Source organism: Melanostigma gelatinosum (genome assembly GCF_949748355.1).
Source record: "Melanostigma gelatinosum genome assembly, chromosome: 13".
Classification (NCBI taxonomy): Eukaryota; Metazoa; Chordata; class Actinopteri; order Perciformes; family Zoarcidae; genus Melanostigma; species Melanostigma gelatinosum.
The window spans coordinates 12,693,199-12,709,742 of record NC_136646.1 but is presented as its reverse complement, the minus strand read 5'-3'; the positions used below and the strand labels follow the sequence as shown (position 1 = coordinate 12,709,742).

Below are 16,544 nucleotides of genomic sequence, written 5' to 3'. Positions count from 1 at the left end.
TCATAACTGGAGTCAAACTTCCCACACCTGTTCTTCCAGTTCTGGATTTGTGCTGTTTTAGCTGGGCCTTATAGTCAAGGGTCAAAAACCAAGCATGGCATCTCACTGTATGCTTTGAACTTACCAAGTAGCTGCAGGCTAGTGGGAAACTCATCTTAATGACTCTAAATGCAAATAAATACATACATAGGGTGACAACATTTAAATGCTGTAGGATAGATTACAATAACAAGAGTGTTCAGTGTCAGCTCAGCACCATAAATGGAAATAAAATCAGTGTGTGATGAAACATATATTGCATACTATTTATTTGAATCAAACTTGTATTTATACATACTAGTTTAGCCTGGAGCAACAATTATAGCCTACAATATGAAAAATAAATAGAAACTTTTCAAAGATAGGGAAAGACACGAGCAACACCATTTTAAAAAGTCCCCTCAGCTACATTTTATTGTGGCACTCCAGACGACATTGCACTGTTTTCAAGCGTGTGTTCCACAGTGTGATGACGCAGTATGACGAGCAACCGCCCTGGATGTTGATTGGATCCCCTGTAAAACTGGGGCGTGGTTCACGAGAACAAGGAAGTCGCGTTTCCCACAGCAAAGAAAAAAGTTACAGTTGTTTGACAACAATTAATGCAATGCAATCGAGTTAACAAGCATTTCAATGGTTGACGTGTCATAAGGGGACAAGCCCTCCGCTTCTGTGTACGTTATAGTACACGAATCTTTTTGTGACCAAGATGATGAACGCATGACCCACACTTAAATCATAGGGCCTTCAAGTGTACATTACTCATATCAGACATACATATCCTTAAATAGACTAGTTGTTATTTCAAGTAGGCTACATGAGGGAAGGGATCGACTATGTAGGCTATATCACATATCATAACTGGCCTCTTTGTTTGGGTGGTGTCAAAATCTACCAAAACCTGGGATAAGACTTTAAAATGAATTGTAAATGCTATCTAGCCCTGAAACCTGTGGCCTCTTACCAGATATTCGTGCTACGCTGTTAAAATCGTGGGACTCCACTTTGATATTTATCTTTACACCCGAGTTAAGCCAATTAAGTACCTTAATTAAGGCCATGACTTCGTTTTTGGGGGGGTTTTGTTTGGCCAATACATGCATCAGCGCAATGTCATTATATTATTTTATTTTATAAGTGATGTAGGCGTAGAACCAGCTCCATTTTAGGCTGCCAGGTCCTATTCCTGTCGGGCTATTGTGTGGATGGATGGAAAGCTGTAGCCTATAGGGGAGGAGGAGGAGGTGAGGGCGCAGCGAGCAGATAAGAGAAGTGGCTTATTGGATGTCTGCTGCCTGGAGCTCTTATTTTATCTGAAAGGAGACGTCTCGCCGTTTGTTTTTACAGTCCGAAAAAACAACGACATCGCCCCTCGGGAAGCTACCCGACAGGACGGTAGCATGATAGTCGTGGAGGGGACTCGGAAGGAAGAGGGCCCGTATCTGCATTTTACTTCGCCTACACCGAATTCATTGAGTCGGTAACCAGCGTCCGACATGGGGAAGGAGGTAAATGGAGTCTCGCGGAGCCGCTTTGAGGTAAGCTGACCATCAATATAACCTGACAGCCGTTGACACACATTAAACGTAGCAGTTAAACACGTTAGGATACGGGCCTACACGGTGACTGTGGCTGTATTTATTGTTAAACTGCGCTTATGGCGAGGCTGTAGATGCAGCTTCCGCAGTCAATGTTTGGGATTAGGTCAAACGCTGTTTTGTTCGAACAGTAGTAGTTTAAGCATGACCTATTTCATTGAAGACACACGTCGGTGTTTCCCACTCAACCCATCGCGTTGTTGTTGCTTTTAAATGGAGCGTTTTAAAGGTCCCGAAAAATGTTTTCCTCGTTTCACATTGCGCCGTCAAAACAAAGACACTGAGGCTAGAGCACGCCGAGGACAGCTCCTGCCACATTTACATATTTAAGAAGGGAATTGGTTGACTTCACTTTTCTAATAAGTGGCTTAATAGCTGTCCTCATATCTACCGGGGTGGGATTATAATAAGACTTTTTTTTTTTGAGGGAGACGAGTCGGATTGTTGTGCATATCCACGGCCGCTGCGGTTGTTGGGGGGGCCTCGGGTTGCGACCGTGTTAGCACATGAACTATCAACAAATGGGCCCATGCTGCCACAGTGTAGCATCCACCATAACCTGTAGTGATAGCGAGAGGGCTACATGTCCACACTCACAGGCTACGGGGGTGTTGCTTTGTAGTATTTACCATTGTGTGTAAACTTTGTGTCGCAGCCGCGAGCGTAGCTGAATATTTTGGTGAACACTAGAACCCAAACGCACCCGGTCGGTGACATTGGGCCATGTAGCCTACAAGCACTTGGTGCTGTTTAATCCCCAGCTAGTGTGGGATTTGTGTGTGTGTGTGTGTGGTTTTATTTATTTTTAACGGTGCAACAGCTGACGACTCAGAAGATTCAGGCCGTTACCTTCTGGCCCGACAGCTGCGGTAGAGCTGCTGTGTCAAGCTAAACGGATTTAGGCCAGGAGGAAACCGGAAGTGGCCACCTTGACTTCAAAATAAAAATCCGTGTATTTTATTTTATTTTACCCTGTTAACAGAGTGTATCTTTGAAATATTAAAGTTGCATGTACTATACTGCTTTTGTCCGCTCAACCCCAATTGCTGCATTGTATGCTAGGAAGAGTTTCACTGTGATGGGCATTCCCAAATATGTCCTGTTGTATACCAAGCCTTAAACAAAAACACTACAGTCCTCTGATATGTAAATAATAACTATATTGTGACTGACATTACAACTACGTTGTGTATAGTTGGGCGTTTGATGTAAGACTTGTTGAAGCAGTTTAAACTGTAGGCAGAAAAACTGTCTTTTAATTGTCTCTTAGTTCTTTAATTTATTAGTTGTCCTTAACTAAATCTGTGGATGTACGGAAGGATAAATTAAATACCTAAACCACTTTTTGTTTTGCTTTACAATAATCTCTAGCTGGAGGTTAAAGCTCACCCGTCTTTTTACCTCCTGCCTGGCCTGCTTCACTGACTATAGCTGACCAGTGGAGAAAACATAATGCTCACCTTCATGCAGCGTCGGGTTCATTTTATGCTCGATTACAAAAGGGGACAGTGTATGCCCGGTGACCATGCTCATCTGGTTCTTTACAAATGGCCCTGGATTATTTGGTCAGAAAGTAGCGCTGTGGAGGCCGAACTGTCAGTCAGTTTGCCCCAAATCCAAATGTGAAATGTCTGTCCCTTCTCCCTAAAAATGTTACATGTCTGCGCTGGCAGGCAGCCCCTTCATAGGTGTGTGTGTTTAACAGAGAGGCATAGAGAGGCTTTTGACCCAGAACTAAACAGGCAGAACTGTCAGTTTGTTTTTATGTGCTGATGAATAGGTTTGTTTAAGTGTGCAAGTCAAAATCTGAAGCTATTGTGCATGTGGTTTTAGGATGAACGCCCACAACTCTTTCAGCACCCGTGATTTATTTATTTAGTTTAAAAACGTGATTTTGGGATCATGAATGCTTCATATTTGTAGCAAAGTGCAAATAAGGACATGCAAATTCCTTGTTTGATTTTGTCGCAGATGTTTGGCTCTTGTAAATAGCACGTGCACTTTTTATTTACACACTAAAGCCCCCACCCCTCAATTACCCCGTCTCTGGTTTGGATTTATCTTTCTAAATCTATGGAGGAAAATGGATTTGGCCAGATGTTTCTTCATTTGCCTTTGCTGTGACCGAGTGGATGCACCCGAATGTCATCGTCTTAATGTCTTCCATTTTACAGCAGAGCATTATTTCCCACAAATTATGGGAACCCTGGAGTCCTCATTAAGTGTGTGTGTGTGTGTGTTTGTGTGTGTGTATCTAAGTAGCTTGGTCTTAATAAATGCTAATGTATCGTCTCTTTGTGTACTGTGGCGTTTTCTGTGGATTATAGCCGAGTATTTGCACTCGCACGACGTGCAGTTGTTCGCGTTGAAATCAATTAGCCGTTTGCAGAATCTGGAGCGATTTATCTCAGAGTCACAAGAATGCATTCTAACTAACTCCAGTGTACATTCTCAGTACGTGCTGATGTGGACGCTGGTGTCAACTCAACAGTGTAAACAACCAAGGAGGTATGGGGAGCATAAGCAGGCGGAAAAGATAACATGAAAGCAGAGCTCTGTAGTCGACAGTACAAAGTCTCTTCCTGCTGATTTTTGCTTAGAAGACACAATTTCCAGTTGCCTGTGCTGCTTTATCTTCTGTCCCCCCATGTTTTCCAAGACATGGCATTGAATCTATCTCCGCTGATAAGATTAAGATCATTTATCCCTGTTTATATGCTGCTATGTTTAAGACGGACTGCCAAGACTGATGTTATCTTCTGCACCCTTTCAGATGTTCACAAATAGCGATGAGGCGGTCATCAATAAGAAGCTGCCTAAGGAGCTGTTGCTACGGTGAGTGACATTTCAAAACGCTTCAATCAGAATCCCTGTAGGGTTTTTTTTTTTTTTTTTTGCAAGCAAATATGGCATGTTGCATTCTCCACACTCACCTCCCTGCCTTCACTCCCAATCAGCACATCCAGTCATACGCAAAGGCACAACTGGCCTTCCATCCTCCTCCTCCCATGACAATCCCTACACACACACACACACACACACACACACACACACACACACACACACACACACACACACACTGTCCTTCTCTCGATCATGTACTGTATGACACCTGCCCTTTAGCAAATATTTCAACTAATCTAACCACCAGGATGCGAGTTTCCTCTCACCACCCTACTCTCCCCCCCCATATGCTAAAACTATAATTAAAAACAGATGCTCGAGGCTGTAAAGCATTCAAATTGAATTCAGGCAAAAAGAACAGAGAGCCCCCGAGCAAACAGAAAATGAAGGCCATAACTCAAGCCTTGGCCTTGCCCGCCAGGCTGCCTGTGCTGTTGCCTGGCCAGGTTCAGGGCCCTGCTCTGTGAGGCGGTACTCGCTGCATCTCCGCTTCAACCCGTATGCAGTTTTTGCTGCATTGAGGGATCCTGTAGTAAGTTTCCACCTCTGTTCCCTAAGAAGCAGTTTGCGTGTCTTCCTCGCCTGGACCCCACTTTGAGTAAACACATCTATCTTACAAACATCTCTCCTTGCCTACAGTCACAGACAATATGAGCTGATTCACTCACTACCCCTGTGCTGCGAGTGGAAGCCGAAGCAGGGTTTGAGTTTGGCAGTTTAGTGTAACGAGGAAGCTTCTGGCCGCGGGGATCAGGGTCTCTAAACCGTCCCTGTCTGTCTTCCAGAATCTTCTCCTTTCTGGATGTGGTGACACTCTGTCGCTGTGCCCAGGTCTCACGGGTGAGTCTGTGTTCACAAGGTGTGTGTGTATGCGTGTGTGTGTGACTGTATGTGTTTTTTGTCTGTGTGTTTTAGTGTGTGTATGTGCTAAGTTTGAGAACAAACTTGGCCCTAAACGTTGCTTCTCCCTCCCTTCTCACAGTCCTGGAATGTTCTGGCCTTGGATGGCAGCAACTGGCAACGAATCGACCTCTTTGATTTCCAGAGGGACATTGAGGTGAGTAAATCTGGTCTCCGACTACTTTACTCTCACCTGTAGAGGTGAGAGTAAAGTCTTTGCTTTGTACATTTCCCTTCACCCTTCACTTGTGATCTGTCATTGCTTTAAATCAATGTTCGGAAGCACATACAGCAGGCTGAGTGGATTGTTTTGGTTCCAGGGCCGGGTGGTGGAGAACATCTCAAAGCGATGTGGGGGGTTCCTTAGGAAGCTGAGCCTGCGGGGTTGCTTGGGTGTTGGCGACAGCGCCCTGAGGTGAGTAAGGCGAGGACTTGTCCTCCCAAAAGTTCTTGTTGTACTTCAGACCCTGGAAAGAGAGAGAGAGAGACCGGCAAGTTTTGTTTGTTTTTCTCCCTGTAGGACTTTCTCTCAGAACTGCAGGAACATCGAGCTGCTTAGTCTGAACGGCTGCACCAAGATCACTGACAGGTACGTGCATTATTCTGGGATGCCAGTGTATCATCATTGCTCTTCTCCTTGAAAAAGGTGCATTGTCTTTCTCTTCTGCAGCACATGTAATAGCCTCAGTAAGTTCTGTCCAAAGCTGAAGCACCTGGACCTCGCCTCCTGTACCTCAATCACCAACCTGTCACTCAAAGCTCTCAGGTGTGTAGCATCGACGTTGCGATATATATATATATATACTTCCCCTGAGTTTACAACATTCCCCCCCTTAGATCCGTTTCCCTCATTAATTCCATCGGTTGAATCTACACCACAAGGTACTTTAACTCCTCATTGACTTGTTCTTCTTTTGCCGTCTTTTTCTTCCTGAATTTTCCGTCCTGTCAGTGAGGGTTGTCCCCTGCTGGAGCAGCTCAACATTTCCTGGTGTGATCAGGTCACCAAGGATGGCATCCAGGCCCTGGTGCATTGCTGTCCAGGACTCAAAGGCCTTTTCCTCAAGGGATGCACACAGGTATGCTGAAGGGCTTAGTATGAGCTGGGGATGCTGACCAGGGCTAACGGTGTCGGTGCTTTGTGCAAATTGAGTATAAAATTCTATCTGATACATTTGAAAGCAGCTTGATTTGTTGAACTTCATTGTTTTAGTCCATTGGTGACTTCTTGGGCACACTGTTCCTATTGCTTAACGCTGCGCTACACAAACACTGTTTGTTTTGTACGTTCCGTCATTGTGGCCATTCACTTAGCGGGTCGTCCCTCAATCAGAAGAACGGCGGTTCGATCCCCGGCTCCTCTAGTCCACGTCGATGTCACACTTAACCCTAAATTTCTCCAGGAGCCATCGGTGTGTGAATGCTCAGATAATTCCTGACGGATGCACGTTGCGTGGTAGCTCCTGCCATCAGTGTGTGAATGGGTGAATACCATGTAGTGTAAAACCGCTATACAAGTCCAAGTACATTTATCATACCAACTACAAAGTTCCTCTTATTTTGTTCCCAATTAAACACAGCTGCTGCTATCGCAAACATAAAAGGCATCACTTCCTGTGCAATAGAGGCTGCTTCTGAGAAACGGCGTGCCAGACACTGTTTACAGCAAATGTGAACGTCTACAGCACCATGTTGTTATCAACAGTCAACACTACAGTATTCATATCAGTGACAGTATAGGGGCTTGTTGGGGTAATCTTAGTATGCTTTATTATACATTTCATAACTGTGTTTTGACTTCAGATGACTGTCTTTCCTCTGTCGATCTCTCCCACAGCTCGAGGACGAGGCTCTGAAACATATCGGGGCTTACTGTCCAGAGCTGGTCACACTCAACTTGCAGACGTGCTCAGTAAGTACAGGCAACACGGCTACAAGATGTATCTAATCAGTCTGGACAAACACAACTGTTTTGCAATTTCAATGACAAATTTCATATTGTTAAAATGAAATCTCTCTTTGTAAACATTGTTGTAAAACCCTTGCCTCTGCACCTTTTGGCATAAAAGTACACGAACACTGTTGGTTACTTTCCAGGGTGTAGGCTGATGTGCACTCGGTACACGTTGTGCTCTACAACTCATTGTGGATGCCAAAAGTCTGTGACGCCTGCTCATTTTCTCTGGTTTTACCCGTCTCCAAAATCCCCCTGCTTCATCACCACCTGAATTCTTCTCTAATCCTCCTCCTTTCCTTTATCTGTCCATCCTCCTCCTCGGTTGTCCCAGTTCCTCTTCTTCCTCTTCTCTAGCTATTTCTCACCTGTTCCTCCTCTGCCTGATCTCCACAGAGTATTCTTGAGCAATACTTAAAACAGAAAAGGCATGAGAAAAGAAAGCTGGGTATTAAAGTCCATGAATATATACTGTGTGACAACGTTGTACATTGATTGCTTTTAAAAGTTTGTATGTTTTCACATCTCTCATTTGATGTGGATGTAAGTGACCTCCCATCCACACACACCAACTCAAACTGAACTCTCTCTCTGTGAGCAGCAGATCACAGATGAGGGCCTCATCACAATTTGCCGGGGTTGTCACCGCCTGCAGTCTCTTTGTGTGTCGGGTTGCGCCAACATCACAGACGCCATCCTGCACGCCCTGGGACAGAACTGCCCTCGCCTCAGGTGAATTTACACACAAATCCTCATTTAAAGCTAGCTAGATTTAGACCCCCCCCCCCCCCCCCCCCCCCCCTGCCCAGCAACAATCAATAAAACGAATGCTCTGACAAAAAAAATAATAATGGGGTAGCTGTCACAGGACTGTAAAAAGCCTGTCCAGTCATCTCATTCGGGCCGCATGCTGAAGTGCTAGCTTGACAGCTGTGAGTGCTAACAATAGCCACGTTAGTGATGATCATTTTGGGGGGAGGGACTTCGGAGGGAGGCCTGAATTGACGGGCTGTTAGTGTTGCCGACTTGGTGACTTTCTCGCTACATTTAGTGATTTTTATTTATTTATTTTTTTTGGAGCTGTTGCTTCAGTTAAAGTCCCAAAGAGTGACAGACTCTAAGTGGTTGTATAACTCTCTGCTCTCCTTCTTTCAGAATATTAGAAGTGGCTCGCTGCTCTCAGCTTACAGATGTGGGCTTCACTACATTAGCCAGGGTGAGTGTGGCATCTACTTATTGGTTGTGTACAAACCCAAAGACTTCATGCTTACAGATTGAAACGTCTGGAAAACAAAGCGTCTCTCAGTTTATTGTCTCTTTCTCTGTTGTAGAACTGTCATGAGCTTGAAAAGATGGATTTAGAAGAATGTGTGCAGGTAATAAAATATCCAAGCAACAAAATACAGTTTCCACTGTTGTGCAGTTATGACATTTGTTTGTCTTTTTTCTTTTTTCATCAGATCACAGATGGAACACTCATCCAGCTGTCGATCTACTGCCCTCGTTTGCAAGTGCTGGTGAGTGTGTGTGTGAGTGTGTGAGTGTGTGAATGTGTGAGTGTGTGTGTGTGTGTGTGGCTGCCACTCCTGTGATATTTACAAGCACCGCATCACAGCTTGCTCCAGCAGACCATTGAGTAATGGAGCTCCTGTGTGGGTACTCCCGTAGAGTCTGTCTCACTGTGAGCTGATCACCGATGACGGCATCAGACACCTCGGCAGCGGCCCCTGTGCTCACGACCGTCTGGAGGTGATCGAGCTGGACAACTGCCCCCTGATCACCGACGCCTCGCTGGAGCACCTGAAGAGCTGCCATAGTCTGGATCGCATTGAGCTCTATGACTGCCAGCAGATCACCCGCGCTGGCATCAAGAGACTAAGGGTGAGTTGTGTGGGCTTATAAACCGTGAGTAAGCAGTGATTCGTATGTACACTGATCAAAAATACACTTCTTTTTTGCTCCCAATTTTCAGGAGCTAAAATATAAGATCTGAGACTTTTCCTATGCACACAAAAGACTTATTCCTCTCAAATGTCGGTCCCAAATGTGTTAAAATCAGTGTTTGAGTACTTTTCTTCTTCCAAGATAATCTATCCACCTGACAGGTGTGGCATATCAAGATGCCGATTTAACAGCACAATTATTACACAGGTGTGCCTTGGGCTGGTCACAGTAAAAAAGGCCTCTTAAAAGTGCAGTTTAATGAAACAGATGTCACAAGTTTTGAGGGAGTGTTCTATGGGCATGCTGTCTGCCACAATGCCATAAGCTTTCTCATGTTTTTCTGAGAATTGGGCAGTACATCAATCAGCCTCATAACCGCAAACCAGCCCAGATCCTCCACAACTTCTCTACCTTCAAAGAGTGTACAAATGTGCACCTCCGATTGTGTTTGGCACCGTGGCGAAGTGTTCTCTTCACGGATGAATCCTGTGTGACCAGAAAATGCATATCTGTTGCTCTAATTATGTAAAATCCACAGTTCAGAGTGTAAATAGATTTTTTTTTTTCATGATGAAACTGCATCATTTTAGAGTGTCCTTTTATTGTTACTAGACCACGGTTGTCCTGTGTAATAATCTTGATAGGACACACCTGTCCTATGATCTTGGAAAGGGAGAGGTGCTCACTAACACAAAGTTTAGCACAACATATTAGAGCAAAAAGCCTTTTGTGTGTATAGAAAAAGTTGTACATTTTTAAAAATGAGAGCGAAAGCAAGTGTATATATTTTTGCTCACTGTAGAATGTACTGTAAAAAGCCATTTTGTGCACACAACATGGATATGGAAGCACTAAATGTATATGCTCTCCTTCTAATTGAACCCACACATTCCAGACATTTGATCTTTAGTAGAGTTTTTTTAATTTTTTAAATTTTAACCTCTAGTAGAGTTAATGAAACTCCCAAAGCTAATTTTAGTTCCTTAATGACGGTTTATTGGAAATACAAATTCATTAACGACATTTGAAGAGGTTGACGTTTGATGTTTAAAGTAACAAACTATCTGTCTGAAGAGTCCGGTTGATTGAGGGCTGCCACTGATGGCTAAAGGATGTCTTACAACAATGAGGATGTACGAGCATTGAGCATAGCTGCTGAGCAGCACTACAGTCTCCAAATGAGGCAGGCAGAGTTTAAGTGTGACAGAGCAGGGATCAGGGCAGCCTTTATTCTATGAAAACATACATAATCAGGCTGATTTAAGAAGCAGCAGGGGAGAACATTAGAACGGATGTCATAGATTTACGGTATACATTTTTGTCCAAATAAAACTCTGGTGTTTGAGTCGCCGCTTCACCCACAAGAGGTGATTAATCCAAACTGTCCAAAGACAGCGGATCGTATGCCGTCTCTTTAACTCATTAACATATTTCCATCCATTTGTCCTTCTTTCCTCTCCACAGACCCATCTGCCTAACATCAAAGTGCATGCATACTTCGCTCCCGTCACTCCACCACCCTCCGTCGGGGGCAGTCGTCAGAGGTTTTGCCGCTGCTGTGTCCTGCTATGATGTAAAGACAACAACCCCCCTTTCCACGCCCCGTGTCCCTCGTACATGCTCCCCGCAGCCCGTCACTTGAACCCGGACCTGCTGTCCCCCTCTTGGCGCCCTGTCATAGAGTATATGCTGGTGTGCCCCCCCCCCCCCCCCCCCCCCCTGTTTGGAGCTGCAGAGAGAGGGAGAGAGCCAAAGCACGCTACCTGGTCTTGGGTAACTTTCCCAAAAACATTCCCGAATCTCTCCACCACACACATACAGGACACACACACACACCAGGCTTTCTGATATGCAGACACACCTGCATACACAGATAAACTCTTAGAAGAATGTCAGAACATTCCTGGTCTGTGTTTAGTGGCCAAACCAGTATTACAAAGAATGTGAAAATCAAGTGTGGGCACCTCTGTCTTCATCAAATGAAGTACAAAAATAATGTTCTCATCAAAAATACTTTTGTTATTGAGGGGAGAGACACATGCTTCTATTTAGCACTTTGAGACCGGTAACAGTTACAGTTTCTGAACAAATTATTGAAAAATCCCTCTTAACCTCTCACACATGCTTCCCCTCGGTGCCGACGGTCACTTACCAGCTACCTCTAGACGGGAACGCCACTTGAGTAAGACCCCAGTTAGCTTTTTCGTGCAGGCTGTTTATTTCAAAAAGATGGGCAGCAATAGAGCCAGTAAACTGCCGACACCGTCAACAAACACACAGACCGCAGCAGAAGTCCTGTTTTGTGATAATATATAAAACAAAAAAGAAAAACATACTTGCAGCTATTTGCACCTATTGCAGTGAAGCAATGATAAGACACTTTACCAAACGGCCATCTCAGAATTTAAGACTGGCATTTTACTAACACACACGAATACAAATCCTCATGTACACACTGAGCTTGCTACACCTGTACCCTCGCCTCTCTCTGTTACAATCAGAAGCTTCAATATGCTGAAGGGAAAAAAAAAAGAACCTTAAATATTTTTCTAAAGATGGACACCAATTAAGACTCGCGAGTGGGGACTCGAGAAGATGCAAAATGTTGCATGTAACACCTCTAGTTTTTTTTAAATCGAATTGTAAATAGAGTCCGTGAGTCGACGCCAGCGAAAACGACAGATGGTGATGATATGAGATGGGGGGCAGAGATTTCTGTCTATGGGTCTCCCTGAGGGAACTATGGCGAAGCTCACACATGCTTGTTTCAGTGTTTGAGTATGTGCTGGAGCTTCGGACAGTCCGAATGAGCCAGAACTTAACCAGGCGTTTGACAGAAGAACTGATGCTTTGCCTGTGAAAAGCTCATGTAGACGACTGGAAAGTAATAAAGACGCTCTTTTGACAGAAGGAAAGAAACCAAAAGTCTGACACGACTACCGGTACATGATTTCATGTCGGACCAGAACAATGGAAAGAAAAAGCCAACTGAAAACAATCAGTCTTTTTTCAGTTAGTTTGGTTTCATTTAGTTGCGCTTGTTTTTTTTGCATCGGTGACGGTTCTGATGACGAGGAACTGGTGAACCACGCGCAGCGGCGAGAGGATGCGCCTGATGTCGGCATCCGGCAACTCTTCAACTCCTATGAGGCCTTGCGGGGGATGGAGTTACAGCGTGGGACACCCTGCCACCCCGGGATCTCCTCCGGCTGCCTGAGACCAGTGACGCTGCCGACGGTAGAGACCAGATCAGGCCGGCGGAGGCTCTAAAAGAGGAAGTCATCTGAATTATGGCTTGCTGACAAGATATGATGGAAAGATTTTTGTCACAACGGAGGGCTATAATGGATTGCCCCCCCTCTCCCTGCCCTATGAAGTATTGAAGCCTTTTCTTATTGATTATCCTCTCCTGCACTTGCACCTGCTTTATTCTGCGTCTCTTTTTCGTCCCGTTTCCATTTATAAATGTGTCTTTTACTGCTTTTCTTTCTGATTTCCTCTGGATCTCTACCGTTTCTCTTCTTTTGCATTTCTGTTTTGGTGTGGTTTGGATTGCGCCTGCTCTGTGTTTTTGAAGTCATGAGTTCAGTGTCTCCAAGATGAGTTTGAGTCCTCTTCCAGTCCTCCGTTTTGATCTGATGCCGTTTGTGTTTTCATTGAGAGTTTATTGTTACTTAATGTCCGGAGTGTAGCCTTTGTCCAGGGGGAAGTGTTGGCGCCAGTGCAATTGAACTAAATGTTGACATTTGAGTTGGATTTTTTTACTGTGAGTTGAGGAGGAGTTCATGATGTCATGTATGTATGATGTAGGTTCCACTTATTGAATGTTTCCATCAAGGAGAAGTCTCGGGATGGCTGGTCAGGCATTGTGTGCCACTTTAGCAGAATCAGATTTTCTCCTATATGCGTGCTTTGTATGCCTTGCTTTTCCCTCCCATAATGCACCACTGTCCAAATACATCAAACGACATGAATTGGTCATGACGGCTACGGCAGGCAGGATGAACTGAGATGAATCCAGTCGGATCTGTTTGTTTGACTGGGGGGTTTACGGGGGATTAGGGAACAACTAAGAGTCAAAATGGCGGAGATATCTAATGTACTCTGTCTCTGTGCCCCGGGGTTAAGACGGTTCACTGGAAGAAAGAGGAAATGTGGGAGGATTCAGACTGTGAGCCAGGGTTGGAACACCGGCTTGCCCTCGTCGGGCACTGTACGTGGCATAGGCTGAGTCATCAGAGCAGCTAACGCGCTTTCAAGCCAAACACTTTGAAAGGGTCACAGGTAGTAACACCTGCTCCTGATGCTTTTATATGTACAAAAGAAACATCCTGCTATTTATATCTTTTCATGGTACAAAATACACTACAGGCTCTACAAAAGCAAAACTCCAGACTCATTATTCCTCCCAGTATCAACCACCGCTGTCCTTCTGTCAGACCTTCCACCAGTTTACACCTCAGTGGAGCTACTACGCGCCGGTTTCATGTTCCAAACACTGGAGTGAGGTTGAGGATTAGGACAGGGAGCAAGAGGTGAATCTACAGTGTGTGTGTGTTCATGGTAGTGACACCTGTGACATTTCAAAAAAAACGTTTTGACAATGCCTGTAGTTCACATAATTACTGTAAATGTTTTCCTTTTTTTTCTACAATTAACCGATATAAATGAAGATGTACGTATGAATAAATATATACCTATATTATTAAGGCTTGTCTGGTTTTCACTCTGGTGTTGAGCTTGTTCTCTGTTTTATGGCCAGTGGTTGTTTTTGGCGTTATCGGAGCAGCAGATGGCAGCCATGAGCTAGTCGTAATGCTTCCTCTGTCACTGCTGGTCTGATCTCAGCTCTCAGCTGGTGACTCAGGATCTGTCGGCTTTTCAATGAGACAAATGGAGTAAACCACCAGTTCCTAGACTAGAATACTTAGTTTACTTGAAGGACATCATGAAAATGATTTCAGTTCTTACATTATTTTTATGGTCAGTCCTACTTTGTTTTATAATGTCTGATTGTAGCTGTTCTTCAAAACACCACTTTGTGATGTTTGTAAAAATGCTTGAATTAGATGTTACAATTTATTTTTATTTGTGTTGTGCCAATATGAATATGCTTTGGATGGGTTAAATGCAGAAGTTAAATTGCATATGTATCTAATGACGACTATAATTTTTTTATTTTTTTTTATTTATGTCATTTTTGAATTTGCATCATAAGGAATGTAAACTGCAGCAACAACAACAATTCTCTGGGCAGATACGATAGCTGACCTCTTCACATTACAAATTCAACGTGAGGAAAACATTGTCAATGTGAGTGACAGTGTAATAATAGTGGACAAAATACATCGTCTCTGTGCAAAAGCATGTTCTAAAGTTCATCTGAAGATAATACGATCAAGGGCACTTAAAAGACTGTGACAGACTTGCAAAATTGTGAAGTTTTTAGGTTTTTGGGTGAATTACAAATAATTGACTCCCTGTTTATTCCTGAGATACTTCGCACAAGTGTCTCTTTGATCATGGTAGGAACAGCATCAATTCTAAGAGCCCAGTCTTCATCAGATGGGTGTCTGTGGTTTAAAATGTGACTGTTTCTGGCACTGCATGCAGAGTCGAGTCTCTATGTTTGTGTGTTCTAACGTACCCACGTCTGAGGCGAGAGCACAGATGAACAATCTGTATCAATTAATACCAGTGGAATGAGCAGCAGCTCTGGTCCTGTGACTGCACCATGACGACCGCTGTCACGGCTGGGATCTGTCTTCCGCCGCATGGGGCTCATTTTCTTTCTCTCATCCTCCTATTGTATCCCCCGTCCCTCAATCACTGAGAGATCAGTGTGTGTTTCCACTCCTGTTTTAATGCTCATTTTTAGCAGCTGTGTTCCGGCACCTGGGGTATCACATTGGAGGATGAAAGGGTGTCTCAGAGGGAGACATTTAAATGTGTGTGTGTGTGTGTGTGTGTGTTTCTCCTTCAGCAATTCTCTCAACTGTTCTGTGTTTTCTGCGTTTGAACACAGACGGATCAGATCACAGCTCACTGCACACTGCCCCACCAAGACATTGTGTTTTGGTTTATTTTTGGCAGCAAAGCCACAGCTACACAGACAACTTTTTGACTTGACTTTTGTTTATTTATTTATTTATTTATTTATTTTCCTTTCAGCAGTCACTCTGCTATCTGCTGTGCCCTGGCTCTGAGTGAAGCAATAATTAATGTGATAACTGAGGCTCTCTCCCTTTGTCTTCATTCTGTCTCCTTTCTACAAGCCACCTACGCACAACAACTTACTGACAGCTTAGAGCAAACTTTGATGTCAGGCTTAGGTGAAATAATGCAGTGCAGATAGACAAAACTACTTCAATCACATTTAAGTGTTTCCTCCCCGTCTCACAATGGTGTAGTATTGGCTTTGAAATACCACTGATGTTAAAACCTGTCTTTTCTTTTTTACCTTAATCAGGTGAATGCAAAAATCAGTAGCTGTGACCACAACCTTATTGCTTCATTCTCATTTGAGTTGTTCTAAAGAGGCCAATCAATAGAAACTCACCCCAGAAGACTGAAACCAGGTAGGAAATGAGATTGCAAGTGCAACTCATCCCATATGGGTCATTTTCTGCTATAGGAGAAGATGCCTGTGATGAATTGACTCACAGTTTAATAGGCTGCAGAAAGTTCTGCAACAGCATCCTACACCCACGTCACGATAACAACCCTCTGACATTGATTCATAATAATGACTATGTTGTTTTTTACTGCATGTTGTGTATGTAGTGGCTGTACAGCGAGCTGAAGCTCCTTGGCCATATACATTAGCCTACATGGGCTAGATGGTGTCATTAATTAACCTGTTGGAATTATTTGCAATGATGTAGTCACAGTTCATTTTAATTAGTATTTTTTTGTTTGTACCAAGGACGGCACAAAGTAAAAGTAAAGAGGTGCACTTTACCGCTTTGATGTAAAAAAACAAAAATCGGGCGATAACATGAAGAGCGCTCATTCTACTTTTGTTGCAAACATTTATCCTCTCAAAGAGAAAAATCATCTTTCTGTTTGCTGATTGTGAGGTAGTCTATATTTGGGCTTGAAATAAGCCCCCGCCCACGGCCGTGGTCACCGATTCTGTCTAAATGAATCCTGGCAGAGTTGTAAAAATGGACCCAATCATGCGCCTCAGACGCACGGGAAGGCGT

The 16,544-nt window shown here is 43.9% G+C and overlaps 1 protein-coding gene across 1 annotated transcript; it reads left to right on the top strand.

Moving 5' to 3' along the window:
- Window positions 1–1,348: 1,348 nt before the first annotated feature.
- fbxl20 (F-box and leucine-rich repeat protein 20) lies at window positions 1,349–14,044 on the top strand. Its single transcript, XM_079282647.1, has 15 exons — window positions 1,349–1,577; window positions 4,411–4,472; window positions 5,327–5,381; window positions 5,524–5,598; window positions 5,762–5,856; window positions 5,962–6,030; window positions 6,112–6,207; window positions 6,394–6,520; window positions 7,279–7,353; window positions 7,997–8,127; window positions 8,551–8,611; window positions 8,727–8,771; window positions 8,856–8,912; window positions 9,064–9,276; window positions 10,804–14,044. The coding sequence occupies exons 1-15, from the start codon at window positions 1,536–1,538 to the stop codon at window positions 10,909–10,911; spliced, it is 1,311 nt and encodes a 436-aa protein (XP_079138773.1). The 5' UTR covers window positions 1,349–1,535; the 3' UTR covers window positions 10,912–14,044.
- The last annotated feature ends 2,500 nt before the right edge of the window (window positions 14,045–16,544 follow it).

Bases quoted from the DNA above. Each gene is read 5' to 3' on its own strand.
- fbxl20 (XM_079282647.1), top strand. From the start codon at position 1,536: ATGGGGAAGGAGGTAAATGGAGTCTCGCGGAGCCGCTTTGAG. The intron at 1,578-4,410 runs GTAAGCTGACCA...GCACCCTTTCAG, and splicing joins TCTCGCGGAGCCGCTTTGAG to ATGTTCACAAATAGCGATGA. The intron at 6,208-6,393 runs GTGTGTAGCATC...CCGTCCTGTCAG, and splicing joins CTGTCACTCAAAGCTCTCAG to TGAGGGTTGTCCCCTGCTGG.